Source organism: Peromyscus californicus, unplaced genomic scaffold, assembly GCF_007827085.1.
Source record: "Peromyscus californicus insignis strain IS unplaced genomic scaffold, ASM782708v3 Scaffold_14__1_contigs__length_90479793_seg_2, whole genome shotgun sequence".
Taxonomy (NCBI): domain Eukaryota; kingdom Metazoa; phylum Chordata; class Mammalia; order Rodentia; family Cricetidae; genus Peromyscus; species Peromyscus californicus.
Window position 1 is genome coordinate 50,695,227 of NW_026294436.1, and position 20,207 is coordinate 50,715,433.

Sequence of the window (20,207 nt, forward strand, 5' to 3'; positions counted from 1 at the left end):
CTCTTTGTTGACAGATGTTTTAGTATTTGAAAAGGAGGAAGGAACCACTATAAAAGACAAGGGTGAGTACCAGGCATTTCATTTCCCAAATAAAAAAAAAAAAAAGCAGGAGATGAGGGTACATCACTAAGACTGGGGCTGTGATGTCACGTACAGCAGGGAAGAATCTGGGGGGCAGTCCCTCACACAGATGTGAGAGGTGCTTGAGTGACTGACAAACGTAGTTGGCCTCAATTCCCAGGAGCAATTGTGACCGTCACTGCAGCTTTGGGGTGGGCACAAGGTAGAAAGGGCACTGGAGCTGAGTTCCCGGCCTGGGTTCTTGGCCCAGCTTGGTCTTTGCATATCATCCGGAACATCCTGTCCTGTCACTAGGCCATTTGGAGAAATGGGAGCGAGGAGGGAGGAGTTGGAACGAGTAATCTCCAAGATAATTTCCAACTCTGATCTTTGATGTCTTCGGAATTTGTAATTTAAGAGATGGGAACAAACTGAACATGACCAGCGGATGAACCAGCATTTGTATACTTTTGAGTGTTTCCCCAGTGAACACACAGAGAGCTCTCTGCACACTCTGGCTGTGTGTCTGTACCACTTGGCTGTTTAGGGCAGTCCTAAATGCCCACTACTGAGACCTGGGTATGAAGAGGGTGCCACATCTGAGGCAAAGGTGGGGGAGCAGGTGGGATTCCTTGGCGTGGACCCCTCTTGCTGCTTGAGCTAGAACTTGAAGTTTGGGCTTTGAATACCTGCTACGGTGGTCAGGAACACAGCCTTCCCTGCTCCTCTTAAGTCTGGGTGCTTAGATAAGCTAGGCTCAGGGCTCTTCATCTCGCAGAGCAAAGGAAGACTCTAAAACCTTTGCCATGTCTGCCATGTCACATCCAGAGTGAATTACTTTTCCAGTGTGTTCTGTGGGCTGCCTGGCTCCTGGTGTGGCAGTATCTTGTTCCTGTGGCTCCTGGGCTTGCAGCTCACTGAAGACATTTGTTTTCGTGTGGTTGATTCCGTCAATACCACCTACTCCAGGAGAGCTGTGCAGGGGATTGGCAGGGTTTTGGATGGAGTGGCAGGGGGCCGAGGACAGGTACTGCTCACGCTCCTGGCAGCATTTCTGTTCTCTTTCTGTTATCTTTTTCTAGTACTTGTCCAGTGTCTGGAGGGACCGTATTCCTGATTAACCAGTATGCACATAAGTGGAACATGGCACAGGCCTTGCCCTCTAGGGATGGGTTGCCAGCCAGTTAGTGCAGTAGATTGGCTTAAGACTCAAAAGTCAGAGAGGCCTTTCTTGATTGCCCTGGTCTAGGCTTTATGGAAAGGACGCTGAGGCCTCCGAGTCCTACTGGCTGATCCCCAACTCACTGGCATACAGGGAGAGATCATCTAAACTGACCTAGAAAACTGAATTTTTGGTGTTTTCAATGGAAACCCATGTCTTTTAATGGAGTGAGGCCTACTCATCTACCCAGCATGCAGGCCTATAAAGCACCTCATTGAGCATTGGGGCAGTAACACCAGTGTTTACAGAGAGAGAGAGAGAGAGAGAGAGAGAGAGGGAGGGAGGGAGGGAGGGAGGGAGGGAGGGAGAATACTGTTGTGGCTGCAGAGCATCAGATAGTGGCAGGACTGTGGCTCCAGAGGGTCTGAGTGTTCCAGCTAGAGTCCTAGGGCTGGGTCAGTGAAGCAGGTGACCATCTCGACCAAGTCTTGGAGAATGTGTAGGGGGCCAGAACCATGCTTTTGCATATTCAGGGATTCTGGTTTGCTCAACTGAGCTAGAGAGAAGGTGGGCTGGGGAGAGAGGGAGAGTAGTCCCCTACGTCCTCCTTTGTCCGCGGTGGAGGACACCTGCTTTTTGTGTAGAAGCCTACCATCCCAGCTAAACTCAGTCGTGTTAGCTGCAAACTTCTGAGCAGTGGCAGGGCCTGAGGCCTTCCCCGGGGACTCAGCGGTAGGGGCAGGTGGGCCATTTGGCTACTTGTTTGCTCAAATACCTCAGTCCTGATTCTGACAGGATCACTTGTAGGCCCATGGCCCATCTCTGCTGCTGCTTTACGAAGATTTTCCCCTTGACTTGGTTCCTGTGCTGTGTTCCGGATGCCAGCTCTGGGCCCTGTTGCATCCAAGAAGGAAGGCATTGAGTCTGGTACTACAGTGTACACAGCTCCGCACCTAGTTTTTCCCCTGGCCAGACAACCCAAGCTGGAGTTCAAAACCTTAGACACTAGATGGCAGCAGCATGGCTGTGGAGAGAAAAAATAAACGTGGAGGCTTGCTCCTCCGAGCCTTGCCATGACTACAAAGCCCTGGCCTTGACAACTGATCCTTCTCTTCTATGTGTGACCCCTCTTGGGGTTCACAGGAACTACCTGCACAGAGCTGTGTGATCTTAAGCAAACCACTACTCCTGGGACAGGCAGGGAGGAAGATTGTAAAGACAATGGCCCATTGGTGCTAACGTTCTTAGATTCTCATTTGTGTGTAACTCTGATTTCATCTTTCAGCCAAGAATTAGACCATCACTACCGAGATAAACTCAGTACTTGCAACAGGGTACTGTAGACTGGGTCTAGACAAGAGGAGGAAAATGAGGCTGAGACAAGAGAGAGCACACTAGTCTGTTGAGATAGGACTATTATGAGTGCTTTTCCAAGAGGACAACGTGCTCCTTAGATTCGCAGATTGGAGAGACATTTATCAGTGGACCATAAGATAAACTCATGAAACCTGTTCAGCCTCTCGTTTCGTCTGTCTCCTGTCTGGAAGGAACAGTGAGGATGCTGTGGCTAAACAAGATGAGGCCAAGAACAGGCATGTATTAGGCACCAGTTGAGAACTTCAAATGCCCCATCTTCTTTTGTTTTGGGCAGATGGGACACAGTAGGGACGGTGCTGATGTGGTGAGGCACGGTTGCGAGTTAAGGTCTCAGGTGGCCCACTTACTGGCTAGGTGTTTGGGACACGTGACTCAGTATTCCGGCGCCTATAAAATGACGGTTTGTAGTCTGTTCGTATATGGGGACACAGAATCCAAGGATGCTGCCTGCATCGGGGGCTTGGTGGACTACAGAAATGCCTGCAGTGCATCCACCACGGACATAGGTACAGGCAGACCTGAGTCACTGGGCTTGCTTCTCAGTGTAACTGATGGGGCAGAATCCTGCCTGTTCCACAGGGGTCCCTAGTACCTGAGCACCTTCAAAGGCTGTGTTATTCCATTCAGGATAATTAACTATGTGGAGGGTTGTTGCCCTGGGGGAATTATTTGATGTTTGGGGTAACAGGACTTAATGGGAGTGAAGGAACATTGGCAAGGGGCAAGCAGTGGAGAGGAGGGTGGGAAGGCTGAGGAGAACTGGGAACACGAGAGGCTAGTAGGAACAAACATGAGCTCTTCTAGTGAGAAAGTCTTCCTTCCGAGTTAATGACCTGCTCACACACAAAAGAAATCTCTACAATACCCTGAATTAAAGATGATGTTATAGAGTCCCGATCTATGTCAGCTCAACTTTGACCTTCCTTATACCTATATACCTTATACCACCCCGCCCCCATGCCTTTAGGTGCTGAGGACCACTCAGTCCAGCAGTAACCGTGTCTGGCTCCCTGCTCCCAGGGCTCTCGTCTTCCCTGGAGTGTACAGAACCTGAGGAAGACCACAAGAACATGGATGTGACCAGCCATAAATGACTACAAGGAGGGACAGGCAGATACCGTTCTTGTGGGTTAGGGAGAGAGGAGATGAGAATCCAGGAAGGCCATTAGGAAAACTGTCTCAAAATGAGGTAAACCAGAGGCACAGCCAAATCCCTAGGTCTTGGTCATGATGCTAAGAGAAGGAACAAGCCTTGTAGTCCAAGGAGAAGGAGGCACAGGTGGGTTAAGGTCATCCTTAGCAGAGTGGGTCAGCTGGGCTTTATTAGATGGGGAAAGAACTAAGGAGCTTCAGGGACTTACCTTATTGACCTAGGCCTAAAATGTGGCCTTGAAGGCCCATGGTCAGGTGATCATCTGTTGGGAAGAATTCAAAGCACAGACACCAATCTGCACAAGGTACCACAAGCACAATTTGGGTCCGTGTAATGTTGGCCCACAATCTACCACTATTTGAAACAACGAAAATCACAGGTGAGCCAGCTCCTCCCAGAGGAAAGGACAGTCCCGGAGGACTTGGGTGACAAGACCATGCCGAGTGTGGCAGAAAGCCCTCGTGCCTGGAAATGGATCTGTCATTGGTATAGACACACTTGAAGGAGAGTCCTGGGTGCTGTCCTGGTGATGTATACCTGCAGGAAGAAGTGGTTAAAAACCAAACTTCAAAAGTAAATAAATAAAACCCAAGCTATCCCTGAAATATATTTAACTTGAAGTTTTGGATGGTGTTTTTGAAGATAAAAATGTCTAGGGTTATTATATATAAATCAGTATTTATGAATAAGTAAAAGTGTATTTAGACACGTTTTGTTTACCTGATTAAATGTTTTTGGAATGTGTAAATTGTCCGTTTGCACTTGGACTTGTGGTCTATGGACTTTTCTGGGTGCCTGTCCCTTCCCCCAACTTCCTACAGCCCTATTCCTATCTCAGCTCCCCATGGGCCTAGAAGAGTACTGAGCAGCAAGAGGGAGCTTACTGTGCAGAATTGGGAGTGAGGATCCCCATAGTAAAGTCACCTGGATAGATCCATTAATGCGTTTCAGCTCCCCAAGGCCGGTAAACTCAAGGAGTATTGGGTTACATGACTGTTGCTTACCATAGTCGAGATACTCTAAACCCAATTTTTCTTTTTTAGTGTAGTCCTGGCTGGCCTGAAACTCAGGAGACCATCCTGCCTCTGCCTCCCAAGTAATGGGATTAAAGGCGTGCACCATCATGACCAGCTTTTTGTTTTTTCAAGATAGGGTTTCTCTGTGTTACAGCCTTGGCTGCCCTAGAACTGACTATGTAGACCAGGCTGGTCTCAAACTCACAGAGATCTGTCTGCTTCTGCCTCCCGAGTGCTGGGATGCTGCAGGCCGCAGGAATATATCATAAGAACTCAGCTGGTTATGGCAAAGTCACTGCCTGGAGGGATCAGGGAATTCCTCCAGAGGAAGCTAAATCCCAAGGAGTTTTTGGTGTTATTTGGCTTGTTATACATCAGCTGTCTTCTGTTATGAAAATCATGTGTGCCTTCATAGTTTTCCCAATTGACTTTACCCTAAGAAAGGCTAACAGTGTGGACTGATCACTCTCTGGACATACACATTCCAGGTATTTGGAGAACAGCCTCAGGAAAGGCTTTCTCTGGAATCAGATATCTCCCTTAGCCACTTTCAAGGACTAACAGGAGACACCGCCTAGGATGACGCCCAACTTTCCAGGACTAACAGTGATAACAGCCCACATGCAAGTCTCCTGACTTAAGGTAAATTCCACAAGGAGACACTGCCTAGGTGAGGTGGACATTAAGTAATAGCTTTACACAATTTAGCTCGGACCCTCCCTTTTTATACCGGGACTTCCAGGGCACGGGACTGAGAAGAGAAAAGAGAATGGAAGAACTAGATGGGTAAGAACTTGAGAGGAACAAACTGAGATGGGGAAGAACTAGATTGAAGGGCTAAAAGAGAGTACTAGAGGAATGAGATGGAAAATGAGGAAGAGGCAGATGGGGGAAGAACAAGATGAGGAAGAGCCAGATGGGGAAGAACAAGATGAGGAAGAGCCAGATGAGAGAGAAGGAGATGGGAGAGGAGTTGATAGGGGAAAGAACTAGATGGATGAGAACCTAGAAGGGACAGAACTAGATGAAGGAATTAAGATAGAGCCTAGAGGAGACAGTAGATAAATATATAGAGAAATCAGGCAAGAAAGGAGCTAGACACGAGAGCAGAATAGAAGCTGTGTAGAGAGAAAATGATCACAGAATAATAAAGTGTATGAACTAAGGAGTTTCATGTACATAGATTCATTTCTTTTCATCAAAGATTAATTATCAGCTGGTTGTAGATTCTTGACGGACCCTGGGAGGGGACTGTCGAGGGGCTGAACCCTCATAGTCCTCGATACTGGGATTAAAGGTGTGCACTACCACTGTCTGGCTCCCATGACCAGCTTTTAAGCCTGGTTTTTAAGAGGTTTAATGAACTAGCGCTTTTTCGTCTGTCTATCATCTATCCTATCTAATCTACCCACCCACCTATCCAGTCCCTTTTACCTCTCACAATCAAAGACACTGAGGAGCAGATTGTAGCACAGACACAGCCCTCTCTGCACCAGGTTCACCATTTCCTCTCCTCACCTGTTCAAACTGACACCATCTTTTTGTCTGAGTGTGTAAGCGAACCTTGGGGCCAGTCTCCTAACTTCCTGCCTCTCCTCCACGGACTCTTGGAAGTGGTCAAGACTTAATCCTGTCTTTGCTATATCCTTAACTACTTGTCTAGTTGGCCCGTTCCTGAGTAATATACACCAGTTGTTTACATAACTGTTTTGCTAGTAACAGACCCGACTCCTTGGATTGGACAGCTTCAAGTTCACAGGCAAGTGAACAGAACACACATCGACCCCATCCCCATCAGCATAGTGCGCCACCGTAGACACCTGGCATTGCCTTTGGTCTAGTCTTTTCCTACAGCTCCCCTTTGACCCAAGTGTTTAGCACTCTGCCCCCTACAAATCCACACTACTGGTTTAATGTAACATCTACTTTCTTCCACGACAAAGAGTGTTCTTGTGGGGAGGAGGTCTGGTTCTCATAGAGATGGCTCTGTCTAGCTATACTTTCGAGCATGTTCATGGCCCAGCTGGAGACATGGTATGTCTTATTTTCAGTATCTGATTCAGTCAGTTCTTCTGGCAGGATATTTAGGTTGCTGGAAATGACAGGAACAGTTAAGCTACTTGCTGATTAAACCAAAAGTGAACTGCTTTCAACAAAAGCAGCTGGTATAGCAAACACCGACAGAGGGCCCCATGCTTGAGATGACCATGGCAGGCCACATCAGATCTGCACTGGCCTGGCCTTTCGTCTATCAGGCAGCTATGCAGGGTCTAAAAGCCACTTCTGGAAGTGGTCCAGGGGGGTCCTTGCTTTTGAAGTAGTCCTTTTGTCTCACTAAATGAGAGGTACACTGCTCTGCATGCCAAAGTATTTTTTTTATTTATTTTTTTTAATGTGTATGAGTGCTCTATGTACATGTATGACTTTGTGCCAAAGAGGGCATCAGATCCCACTATAGATGGTTGGGAACCACCATGTGGTTGCTGGGAATTGAACTCAGGACCTCAGGAAAAGCAGCCAGTGCTCTTAACCACTGAGCCAACTCTCCAGCCCCAGTGCCAAAGTATTTTTATCTGTAAGGTATCAGGAGGCAGCAATTGCCTCCCTCCCATCCGGCAGACCTGGCTTCTGGAAGAGGCTTTCAATATGAGCAGCCATGGATGCTTGTGCAGATGATGATTGGAAAGAATATGAATACAATAACCTGGCATTGAGAAGAGATTTTATTTTTGTAAAGGGATTGGAGAGATGTGTGCATGTATTAGACTGAGGAGGTGGAAAGGCTAGGTCTGTAAGACACACACAGGTCTGGGTATGGAGGACTGTCTGAAGTGGATGTGGATGTTAGTCAGCTGACTGACTGCTGTGAAATCAGGAATATGGACAGAGAGGTAGACCAGAAGACAGCACCTTCAGTTTGTGTTAATGTGAACCATCCACAAGGCTCTGACTGATTCAGATGAGGTACCACAAATCATGAGACAGTAGCTCAAGGTGAAGAAAAGTACCTTGGGAAGAGAAATGTAAAGGCCCTTTGACGTGATCTGGTCACACAGAGGTCAAGATGGAAAAGGTTTCTAAAGACAGAAAGTCCTCTTTTGTTAGAGAAATGACTGGAAAATATGGGTCAAAGTAGCAAAGAATTAAATAAAACATCAAATTTAAGATCTTAAAACAACCACCTTCTTTAATTAGAAAGTAACAACCATGCAAACGGCAAGTGTAGAAATTTATTTGAACCAACATTTCCACTACAATGAAAGTGACTTTTCAACACTGATCCAAGCTCCCACGTCTGAGGGTGAGGGAAGTATTGCACTTTGCATTTTCTAGCACTCCATACACGGCAAAAAGTTTCAAAAACATTTTGCTTGTTTTGTTTTACACACTCTCCCAACTCATGCACACACTCATTCCAACTCAATGTTTGGTTATCCCAAAAAATGGGGAAGAACTCCGAAAAACCATAGCCTTAAATTGCACTGAAGTTCTGTAAAGAAAAAAATATAATCAATGTTGTATACAAAGTTCAGAACATCTAAGTGCTTGCGAAGAGTCGTCTATTCTTCATCCTCATTTTCATTCTCCTGACCTGAGCCTTCCGATCTGTCGCCCTCCAGACGGTCTGGAAAACAGACACAAGAACCACATGCGCTCAAAATCCTCTTAGCATCTGTTTAAACCGCCACCAGAGTTTGTTTAAAACCACAAAAAATGTTTACCAGTCAAACATAAATATGTAAAATCTATTCACTATTATATACAGACGAGGTTTTTTGTTTGTTTGTTTTATTTTGGAGACAGGATCTTATGTCTCACTGGCTATATAGACCAGTCTGGCCTCTAACTCACAGAGATCACCTGCCTTGCATCTCTAGGGCTGGGATTAAAGGCATATACCATCAAACCTGGTACATAACGGTTTTTAAATTGTGTGTGTGTGTGTGTGTGTGTGTGTGTGTGTGTGTGTGTGTGTGTGTATGTGTATGTACGTGCACGCACATGTCAATGTGGGTATGTGTACATGAGTTCAGGTGCCTATGGAGGTGGAGGCCAGAGGCATGGATACCACTGGAGCTAGTGATACAGTGAACTGTGAACTGCCTGGTGTGGGTCCTCTGGAAGAGCAGTATGTGTTCAACTGAGCCATCTCTCCAGCCCCAACGTAAGTTTTTAATTTTGCCTCAAGAGGTAAATGAAGAATGAAGATATACCATCATATATACAATATCATGTAATTCTACAATATACAAGGTCTTGATATGTTACATTCTCTCGCAGTGGTTTTCAAACAAGGTTCCTTGGAGGCTAAGTTTTAATAACGGATGTCAGGTGCTGTCAAGGGAACCTGCAAAGGGGGATGTGGGAGAGAAGAGAGTGAAGGCCATGCAGGTGTGTTCAACCTTTATGCAACAAAACAAACAAAAACTCCTTGCAAAATAAAAACCTCATCTACTGTTTTTTTTTTTTTTGAGTTGAGGACTGAACCCAGGGCTTTGCACTTGCTAGGCAAGTGCTCTACCACTGAGCTAAATCCCCAACCCCATCATCTACTGTTTTCAGTAATTGGGCTGCATGCACAGCTATGCTGGCTGGGACATGCGGCCTGTGGGCAACAGGTTGGACATGCCTGTAAGAGGACTCTGTAATTCTGTTTTTAAGATTTCTGAAAATTCAACATCTTCTATGTTCTAGGAATTGTGCTAATCTTGACAATCCTTACAATGATGACGAAAATAAACAGTTTCTTCCCTCAAGGTCGAGCACTATCTGGGTCCAGCACTCAAGTGCACACACAGTGTGAAGGTGTGAGCCGCTGCAGCATGCTCTCTTGGGTCCAGCACTCAAGTGCACACACAGTGTGAAGGTGTGAGCCGCTGCAGCATGCTCTCTTGGGTCCAGCACTCAAGTGCACACACAGTGTGAAGGTGTGAGCCGCTGCAGCATGCTCTCTTGGGTCCAGCACTCAAGTGCACACACAGTGTGAAGGTGTGAGCCGCTGCAGCATGCTCTCTTGGGTCCAGCACTCAAGTGCACACACAGTGTGAAGGTGTGAGCCGCTGCAGCATGTTCTCTTGGGTCCAGCACTCAAGTGCACACACAGTGTGAAGGTGTGGGCCGCTGCAGCATGTTCTCTTGGCCTTATGTCATCTGCACCGGCTACTCCTTTGTTTGGGATGTTTTTGTACACTTCATTAGTAATCATGGTTCTGCTCAGTACAATTATTACCCTTTCTGTGAAACTGCCCCAGTTTCTTCAAGAGCTCCTTCCTCCACATAACCTGGAAAGTCCTTTATGAACCTCTCAACGATGACCCCAGTATACTACTTGAGAACCTGTCTTCTCAATACTAGCTTTTGGGTGGCAAGAGTTACATCCGTTTATCTTTCTATCCTCAGGGCTTATGACAGGATGTTCAGTGAAGGTGTTTAATGTCCTTGTTTTGTCTCTGCCGTGCTGGGGATTAAACTGTACCACTGAGCTCTACCCTGGAGAAAGGCTTACTAAAGAAATGAATGAAGTTTTATGAAGATAAGCTGGATCATATCATGGTGTATGAAGAAGGCAATGGCAGAAATCACTACCACAGTAAGGATGGCATTTAGGACATTTGTGACAGATATATTTCCCCAAGTAATCTGGAAAATACTAATTAATAAAATAGTCCACAACAGAAGGACACCAAACACCAGATGGAAGGGGACAGTGTAATTACAAAAACTGAGGAGAGAGAGATTTTTGGTATATCATCCAGGGCTTGCATGTCAGAATACTGACCTGAATACATGGCTGTCCATGAAATCCTAAGTCAAGGGGAAGGTAGTTTCAAATTCAGGCTTTAACATTCATCAGGTGGATGGCCTGGGCAAGTTAGGGCTAATATCTGAGGGGCTGGGGAGATGGCTGAGGTTAAGAGCACTTGCTGCTTTTGCAAAGACCCAGGTTCAGTTCCCATCACCATAGAGTGGCTCAGAGCCATCTGTAACTCCAGTTCTAGAGTCTCCAACACCTTCTGAGCTTCCCAGGTGCCAGGCATGCATATGGAGAACATGTACACGCAGGCAAAACACTTACACCATAAAAATACAATAAATCTAAAGTAATATCTTTAATTTTTTAAAGAAAGGGTTAGTAGCTTAGATGCAAGATTGCAAAACATCGATAGCGAACTTCTGCCCTCCAGGGTTCTCCCATTGTGCTGTAAGCCTGTACTTAAGACCTCCTCTCAGCCAGGTCGTGGTGGCGCACACCTTTAATCCCAGCACTCGGGAGGCAGAGGCAGGTGGATCTCTGTGAGTTCGAGGCCAGACTGGGCTACAGAGTGAGTTCTAGGAAAGGCGCAAAGCTACACAGAGAAACCCTGTCTCGAAAAACCAAAAAAAAATAAATAAATAAATAAATAAAAAATAAAATAAAAAGAGGGTTAGTATCTGCTGGGTTTGGTGGTATATGCCTTTAATATCAGTACTCAGGAGGCAGAGGCAGGTGGCTCTCTGTGAATTTGAGGCCAGCCTGGTCTACATAGCAAGCTGCAGGACAATTAGGACTATACAGAGAGACTCTGTCTTAAAAAAATAAATAAGGCCGGGCAGTGGTGGCGCACGCCTTTAATCCCAGCACTCAGGAGGCAGAGCCAGGCGGATCTCTGTGAGTTCGAGGCTAGCCTGGGCTACCAAGTGAGTCCCAGGAAAGGCACAAAGCTACACAGAGAAACCCTGTCTCGAAAAACCAAAATAAATAAATAAATAAATAAATAAATAAAAAATAAAGAGTTAATATTTGATACAGTATAGGTACTCTACAAATGATGAACAATACCTAACATATGAACGCATTTATGAAATCAGTGAAATGTGATAAACATTCCTGCTTGATAAAATGTTGTCATAATACACACTGGATAATGATTCTACTGTTATAAATACAGATTATGCAATTTACTCTTGAGTATCAATTGTAATATATGTAGTTTTTGAATTTGTGTCATTGAACCACAGTTTGTCATCTAAAAAAGTATTGATGGGCTAGCAAGACGGCTCAGTAGTTAAGAGCACTTGCTGTTCTTATTGCTGACCTAGGTTCAGTTCCCAGCACCCACACAGCAGAAAACCACAGTCTGTAACTTCAGTTCCAGAGGATCCAACATCCTCTTCTGGCCTCTGTGGCACTGCATACACATGGTACATATATAGATATGCATGCAGGCAAAACCCATACACATAAAGATAAATAAATTGTTTAAAAATTATTGAAAAATGCACTAATATAACTTTCTTTCTTACCATGTTATATTTGTTTTTAATCAGGGCATTATTGATTTTTAATGAATTTATGTTAAAGTGTATTTGGCACAACTTTATTTGTTCCTTTTTTGTTTTTTTGTTAGTTGAGGCAGGATCTCATATCTCTCAGGCTAGCCTTGAACTTACTGTGTAGCCTAAGGTGACTTTGGACACCTGTTCTTCCCCCCTCCACTTCCCTTGTGTTTAGATGACTGGAGTGTGCACCATACCCAGCAGTACAATGTGTCTTGAGGTTTATGGTACAGCTCTGTATTATGAGAAGATTACCTAATAAAGAGTTCTCAAGTGACTGTGTTTTCATTTTACCATTTTTCAATAAACTTAGTTTATAAGGAAATAGTTCACTGGGCTAAGGCCAAGTGTTCACAGAAAAACATCTTATTTCTGAAGTTGTTGCTTTCGTTTTTGGATATTAAGAAAACCATAGAAACGTCTGTAAAGTAGGGCTTACTGTTTTCAGATCAAATAATGACTTTAATGATAGAGTAGAAGTTCTTACCAGCTCGGATATGATTCAGTGACGCCAACATTCTTAACATGAAAGAGGCTGGAACGGTAATGGTGTTTCTAGTCTCTTCCAGCATGAGTTCATTTCGAGTTATAACCTACAGCAAGTTAAACAACTGTATCAAAGTTCATACATCCATCCTTGCCTTAAAGATTATGAAAACAGTTTTAAAAATCATCAAGTCCTAGGAGGAATATTTTTCATTCTTTTTATGTGTAATGTCTGTATTTCTGTCTTAAGGCAATGTCAAACAATTACTTTAACTTGAGTTAAAGGAAGATCAAAGACCAGCACTATTTTAAAAAAATTAATTTATATTTGTTGTACAAAATGACAGGTTTCATAATTACCTTACTTAGTTCAAGGATATCTTGTACTTTGATCATATTTAGTCCCTTTTATACTCTCTTGCCCCCCTCCACAAGCAAAGTAACAATATACAAACCCAACATACATAACCAGTAGTTTTCCTATTTCCCTATAACAAACATACTGAGAAAAAAATGAGAACAACCCCATTCACAACAGTATCAAAATCCACAATCAAAATGCATTCAGATACCCATGAATAAACCTACTCAGAAAGTGGAGGACTTCTACAGTATGTAAAAAAAAACTTAAACTGGAGAGAGAGCCTTTTAGTCAAATGGTGCTGGAAAAACTGGAAATCCCCCGTAGAATGAGATTATAACCACCTCGCTAATTCTGTCCAGAATTCAATTCAAAATGGATCATTAAAGTAGGACTTGAAACTATCAGTGTTAGGGGAAAACACTTCAAGATATAAGCACAGAGAGGGACTTTATTAAAAGGACTCTAATAGTTTAGGAAATAATTCCAAGACTGGACAAATTAAAAGGCTTCTTCCCATTAACATAGAGAAAAGACAAATCTACAGAATGGGAGAAAAATTTGTGTAAACTGTGCATCTGACAGCAGAAAAATTAAATATTAAAAACCAAGTCATCCAACCAATGGAGAAAATACTTGGACAGAAAGTTCTCAAATGAAATACAAGTGACCCATAAATAGAAAGAAAACGTTCAACACAGCAGGGAAGTGCACTGGAGCAGGAGCTGGGTGAGGTGTGCACACGTTAATCCTAGCCCTGGCAAAGCCACAGGCAGGAGGATGACTGCAAATGTGAGGCCAGCCAGCTCCGCATAGCTAGTTCGAGGCCAGCGGAGGCTGTCAAGTGAGACTCCCAATGAAAACACTAATAAAAGATCCACACTGAGCCATCACCTCACAGCAATCAAAATGGCTACCATCAGGAAAGCAGATGGCAAGAGATGCTGGAGAGGAAGTGTGACAAAAGAGCCAGATCACACTGCTAGTGGAAACAGAAAGGGGTGCAGCCCCATCAGAATCAGTAGGGAGCTTCCTTAAATACTGCCAATGGGATTACCTTATAGTTAACCATATCACTGCTGTGTTTACACCCAAAGGAATCTAAGCCAGCATACCTAGAGATACCATGCATACATGCTTATTGCTTGCGGGGTGTTTACCCACCAACCCCACAGTTCCCCAGAGTTTTCTTGAGTGCAAGCAGCAGGAAATATTAGATAGAAGGATTTAGATTGTGGAGATAAACAGACAGAAAATAAAGGATAGCCTTGAGAGGGCTTGGAACCTATTCCAATGAGCCCTGACTGTCTCTGCCCCAGGGTATTTATAGAGACACCAAGGGGTGGCACAAAAGACCTCCCCCCAGCACAGCCAAGTGCAGACCATCTTAGACACCTGCACTCAGGCCCGTGGTCCTAATCATCCTCTCTATGTGGACCTGCTGGGTAAAGCCACGAGGAACCTGAAAACATGCTCCCACAATTGCTGCAGTACTCACAGAATCCAAACTACAGAACCAGTGTAGATATCCACGGATAAAGAAAATGTACGTCTGTTTAAGTCAGCATAAAGAAGGGCTAGATCATGTCATTTGCAGAAAAAATGGGTAGAAAAGAGATTCCCGTGTGAAGTTGAATAGGCTAGCCTCAGAAAGACAAATATAGTATGTTTTTCTCTGCTATGAAGACTGTATTATATGGCATGAAAGCAGAAGGGTAAGTAGTGGTTGGGAGGAAGGGTCTAAAGGAAAAAAGAGCAAAGGCAAGAGAGGGTAACGGGAGAAGGACAAAGACGAAATAGCTGTGTTCTTCTCAGATGCAGAACTTCACACACACACACACACACACACACACACACACACGGAAGTGAAATGCAGAAGGAAGACTTGCGGGAAGATGTGGACCAATGAGCTAAGAGGGAGAGAAGGAGAGAGGGAGTAGGAATGCTTAAGGTTCAAGGATAAGTATGTGAAGTCATCTCCTTTTCCTTCTCCCTCCCCCACCGCACATACCCCCTCCCTCCCTCTCTCACTGAGACTCATCATTTTGTATGCTAGCTAAAAATGTTAATGAAAATGAGGAAGACCAAAGAACTAAGGGAGTCTTAAAACATAAAGGAAAATTATCTGATCATTTGTTGTTCTACCTATTGACAGTGGTGTGTGTGAGGGGGCAATCCTAATTCCCTCTGTAACAAATCAAAACAGAAAAAGTAAAAAGTCTACAACTCCAGAGGGAGGGTTGCATGTAGTAAGGTTATCTCCCCACCCCCACCCCCATTCTGTTTTGCTTATTGCGACAGGATCTTAACATGTGGCTCAGGGTGATCAGAACGCTTGCTTCAGCTTCCTGGGTGGTAGGAGGTGAATTACAGGCCACAAAATCAATTTGTTTGCGGCTAAAACACTCTTAAAAGGACAGACCTTTTTCATGCTTCCTGTTATATGTAAGAGGGACGATCAAACTTATTTTTCTTTAGGATATACCTCTAATCCGTTATTAAAGTCAGTATTATAATTAGTAAGATCATAATCTGATTTTTACATTTGGTATTATAGATGTTTTTATTTCATTTTTCTTTTTTAAAATATTTGACCTCCTCTCTCTCCCCCTCTTTTTCTGAGACCTGGTCTCGTTATATAGCTGTGGCTGGCCTAGAACTTGGTATACAGACCACCAGGATGGCCTTGAACTCACAGACATCCACCTGCCTATGTATCATGAATGCTGAGATTAAAAATTTTACTTCCTTAACTGACTGTTTTATGTTAGCAACTAACAAACTAGTTTTCTCTTAAGATAGCATTTTAGATAAAAATTAAAATAGAAGTATAGTAAAAGTCTTACTTCATCAGCAAGTTTTCGATTAAAAATCCGAGACTCTTCTAGTGGCGACCAGATCTTGATGTCATAGTCTATGCCAGATGAGGCTAGAACTGGAAAGAAAATTTACACCTTTATCATAAATTCAAGACATAAGTAGTAAGCATGGGTGCAAAATTAACAAAACTTAGCTTGAATGAAAACTGCTATACATATTTTTGAAGTTTTTTTAAAATTTTTTTTTGAGACAGGGTCTCTCTACGTAGTCCAGGCTGTCCTGGAAATCACAGAGATCCACCTGTCTCTGCCTCCTGAGTGAATAAAGGTATGTGCAGCCACACCTGGCCAAAGATTTGTTTTAAATTGTGTGTGTGTGTGCTTGTGGATGCACAAGAGTGCAGGTGTATGCAGTGGCCAGAAGAGGGCGGCAGCTTCCCCAGAGCCAGGGGCTGTGAGCTACCTGATGTGGGTGCCGAGAACCAAACTTGGGTGCTCTACAAGGGCAGTACATGTTTTTAACTGCTGGGCCATCTCCCCAATCTTTGTACTACATAATCAACTGTTAATTATCATTTTGAACGTTTCCTAAAAGTAACTAACCGTAGAACAAGATTTTAAGACCATCTTGAAGTCACTCAAATTTCTGTCAAATTTACTGTTTTCTTGTGAAATACATGGCTACTTCAAATGCAGGCAAGAGCAAGCCAATTCTCTGTTATGCTAATAAATTAATTCAGACGCGTGAAGTCTTAAAAAGGCTTGGAGGTTTGCTTTGAATAAATGATTAGAAATTCAGTCATGCTGGATTCTATAAAACTTAAAAATTAGAAGACTAAACCTTTGAACCTATTTCTTTAGAATATCTGTCATTCTTTTCTTTCTTTTTGAGTTGGGAACCTTTAAAGATATTTATTTGTCCTTTGAGAATTTCATACATGTATACAAAACGTTCTGATCAAATCCATTCCCTATTCCCTTCTCTCCAACTCTTCCCAGACTGCCACTCATGTCTTCCTCCTAACTGCTGTGGGATGGTCTGTATGTCAAGTGTGTTGCTGATTGGTCAATAAATAAATCACTGATTGGCCAGTGGCCAGGCAGGAAGTGTAGGCAGAACAAGGAGGAGAATAAAGCTGGGAAGTGGAAGGCTGAGTCAGAGAGACACTGCCAGCCACCGTCATGACAAACAGCATGTGAAGATGCCGATTGGTGGGTGAGAGAGATTTGTCCTGACTGTGGGCCAGGCAAGACTGGAGGAAAACTCTAGCTACACCTAACTCTGTATATTCACTTTTAAATCCACTGAATCCAGTTACTGCTGCCAGTACGTATATGGGTTTGGGCCATCCACTAGCATGGGCAACTTACCAGAAGCCATATCTCCAGAAAAACTGACTCTGTCTCCACCTGCAGCTATCAACTGCCATTATCTTCTCAGCTAGGGGTGGGGTCCTGTGAGCCGCTCTCCCATCCATAAAAGCAAATTGTCTGTCTTAAACCCATGAACTAGAGCTTTCTCTAGACTTTTACAGTGTTGACACAGCTGAGGAATGGTACCAGCACTCTCCAGTACTTGTTCTATGAGAGATATCTTACTTGGGTCGAATGGATGAGGCTGCAGACAGTTGACCACATGATTATCAGCTTCTAGAAGCATCAAGTGCTCAGCAGTGTGCCGATCCCAGATGAAGATGTGGCCACAATCAGAACCACTCATTACAAAGTTAGCACCCCAGAAATTGGCTTCTTTTATCTGAGGGATGTTAAGAAACACAAGGACATCTAAGTCAAAGTTACCCAAACAAAGACAGATTCCATTCTCATGTTGAAAATGAATTGGTTTTAAAAATAAAAAAGTTAAATACTGAAGGTTTTTTTTCTCCTAAGAATCTTAAAATCATGAGAGCACTTCACTGGGGGGGATAACATCACAGCAAAGCATGGGAAGCTGCCCCCCCCCCAGAGCAGGTTTTGCTATGTATTTGACACACAACAGGTACTTTACACATGCTAACCGAGTAAATAAAATTTCTGGTCTTAAAACAGTACAATGGAAAAAAGTATATACATATAGATGAGCTTTCTAAAAATCATCTCATTTTAGCTTTATAAGACAATAAAAACATTTTATAGGAAAAAGGAATTGTTGCCTTTTGTACTTTGCCAAGAACAAAAAGTATCTTTTCATTAACTGTTAGAAGCCCACAGAATTGAGAAGGAAAGATAAACATATCTTTAGTCAAGCAAGCAGACAAAGGAATATGGAATACTAAATAGCCATACTATTTTAATAAACATACATGGAAGGACTGTAAAAAGATCTTTACACTTCAGGCATCGTCTTTAAAATCATTTCCCCTGCAGCTGCTACTTCTGCTGTTTCTGGTGCTCACATGAGACAGAAGGGAAGGAGAGACCCAGTCGTCACATGGTGCTGCTGTTGCACATGCCTACCTTGGGTTCTCATCTCTTTCTGTACTAAGCCATGAACTCAGGGCCAGGTGCAGGCTAGGCAAGCACTGGACCACTCAGTTACCCTTTAATTACATTAATCTAAAATTCTAACTGGTAAAATGCATTAAAATGCAAATTGGTACTTCTATTAATAATGAGTATCCATTTAAAAATGATGAAATTGTTACTACTGATGACATATACAGCTAATTATTTCCTCAATCCAGATTATTTTTTACCTAAACCCTCAAGAAGGTAAAACATGATCTGCAGTACTTTGTGGTAACACTATAGGCATACAGAACACCTTCTAGATAGGCATGGTTTAGAGTAACAGCTAGATTGTTGCCCTGCACTGGACGTGCAGATTTGTGGGTTGTAAACACAACACAGATCTTGCAGATCTCCTGGTCCATCCTGTCGGTTTCAAAGATGAAGAGTTAAAGCAAGGAGAGATAAGAGTGACCAAACCAATTTTTAGCTGCTACTTTAAAAGGTGTTGTAGGCCGGGCGGTGGTGGCGCACACCTTTAATCCCAGCACTCGGGAGGCAGAGCCAGGCGGATCTCTGTGAGTTCGAGGCCAGGCTGGTCTCCAAAGCGAGTTCCAGGAAAGGCGCAAAGCTACACAGAGAAACCCTGTCTCGAAAAACCAAAAAAAAAAAAAAAAAAAAAAAAAAGTGTTGTAATTGGTGTATCTGTATTTTATACTCAACCTGGATTTGCGTACAGATTTATTTTCTCATTCCAAAATAGTGAAATGTGGTCAAAATGAACTTTAAAAAAACTTAATAGTAAATTTCTGAGGTGGACAGCAAGCATAGATGATAGATAGATAGATAGATAGATAGATAGATAGACAGATAAATAGCAATAACTACTTGTTCTAAGATAAAATAATTTTTTCTAACTCACATATATTTCTTTAGTAAGGTAGGATTTTTTGCAATATATTACTGGACTAAAAGACCCATGCTTTAATAAAGGAGTAACAAAATCACCACGGGGGGGGGGGGGGGGACCCATGAAACTGCAGTCTCATCAAAGAACACCATGAGCATCTGGTACCATTGTCCGGGAGTTGCGATGGCCCTTATAAACCATCTTTACTAGTGGCCTCCTGATGTTCAAAGTATCCAATTCTTCCATTTCTTTCCTTTCTTTTCTCCTCCTGAAGAACTCCTGAATGCGAGCGACAGCAGAGCGTCTGTGTATTACATAGTAAAACAAAAACAAAAATAAACATTTACAGGCAACTTCTGAATAATAATGAAAAACATCAAAATGCAGTAAGTCTATATTTCAAACACATTTTAATACAGCACCCCCAATCAAAAGCATAAAAAGGCAGACTTCATCATAGTAGTTGAGTTACTACAAGATATTTTAGTTCAGTGATCACTTAGGAAATTGGTACTGGTTGAAAAAGTAAAGAAAATAGCATGCGACAAAGTAGTACTATTCTATAAAATCAGACAGACAAAATTCATGTGCAACTTTACTTCACTTTGCCTCCTTTGGTGGCCTAGGCCAGGAGTCACACCCTTGGGAGGCAGAGGCGATCAGGAACCCAAGACCAGCTCTGACTACAAAGTGAATTTTGAGACACTGTCTCAAAAGAAAAACGAAACAAAACAAAAAACCAATGTCCTGCTCAATTTCTAAGTGTTTCTCTTCACAAAGGTCATCAAGAGAACCCCAGAGAAACTGAGTAACATGGGAACAGTGGAACTAATATTCTGACATAGTTTAATAATGTTCCAAGAGCAGACTAGTCAAGAGGATACTGAACACCAGTAAGAGATAAAATGAAGACTTTCAAGTAGCGTCTCTTTTCTATGGCTCTGCACCAAAGGAGAAATTTACAGCTAGCAGGCAGATTCCATTCTCTCTACAAAGGAGTTGATGGCAGCAGTAGCTACTCATGAACAGAGTACTCTTTCTAGGGTTGATTTTATTATTAAGGGAGTGCTCTCCTAACACCCAATATTACTTAATTCT

The 20,207-nt window shown here is 43.2% G+C and overlaps 2 protein-coding genes across 11 annotated transcripts in view; one reads left to right on the plus strand and one right to left on the minus strand.

Moving 5' to 3' along the window:
• The window catches only part of Gpr161 (G protein-coupled receptor 161), a 41,284-nt gene extending 40,768 nt beyond the window's left edge, over positions 1 to 516 (plus strand). For all 5 annotated transcript variants that reach the window (XM_052737460.1, XM_052737461.1, XM_052737458.1 and 2 more), the window contains exon 6: positions 1 to 516. This exon is cut by the window's left edge and continues 857 nt beyond it. The gene's annotated coding sequence lies outside the window, so the exon portion shown is untranslated.
• Positions 517 to 7,984: 7,468 nt separating this feature from the next.
• The window catches only part of Dcaf6 (DDB1 and CUL4 associated factor 6), a 115,189-nt gene continuing 102,966 nt past the window's right edge, over positions 7,985 to 20,207 (minus strand). For all 6 annotated transcript variants that reach the window (XM_052737468.1, XM_052737467.1, XM_052737466.1 and 3 more), the window contains 5 exons: positions 19,275 to 19,413; positions 17,351 to 17,507; positions 15,779 to 15,867; positions 12,573 to 12,678; positions 7,985 to 8,393 (listed from right to left, as the gene is read on the minus strand). In XM_052737468.1, the coding sequence (XP_052593428.1) occupies positions 8,329 to 8,393; positions 12,573 to 12,678; positions 15,779 to 15,867; positions 17,351 to 17,507; positions 19,275 to 19,413 (556 nt within the window). In that variant the 3' untranslated portion in view covers positions 7,985 to 8,328. The remainder of the gene's footprint in view (positions 8,394 to 12,572; positions 12,679 to 15,778; positions 15,868 to 17,350; positions 17,508 to 19,274; positions 19,414 to 20,207) is intronic.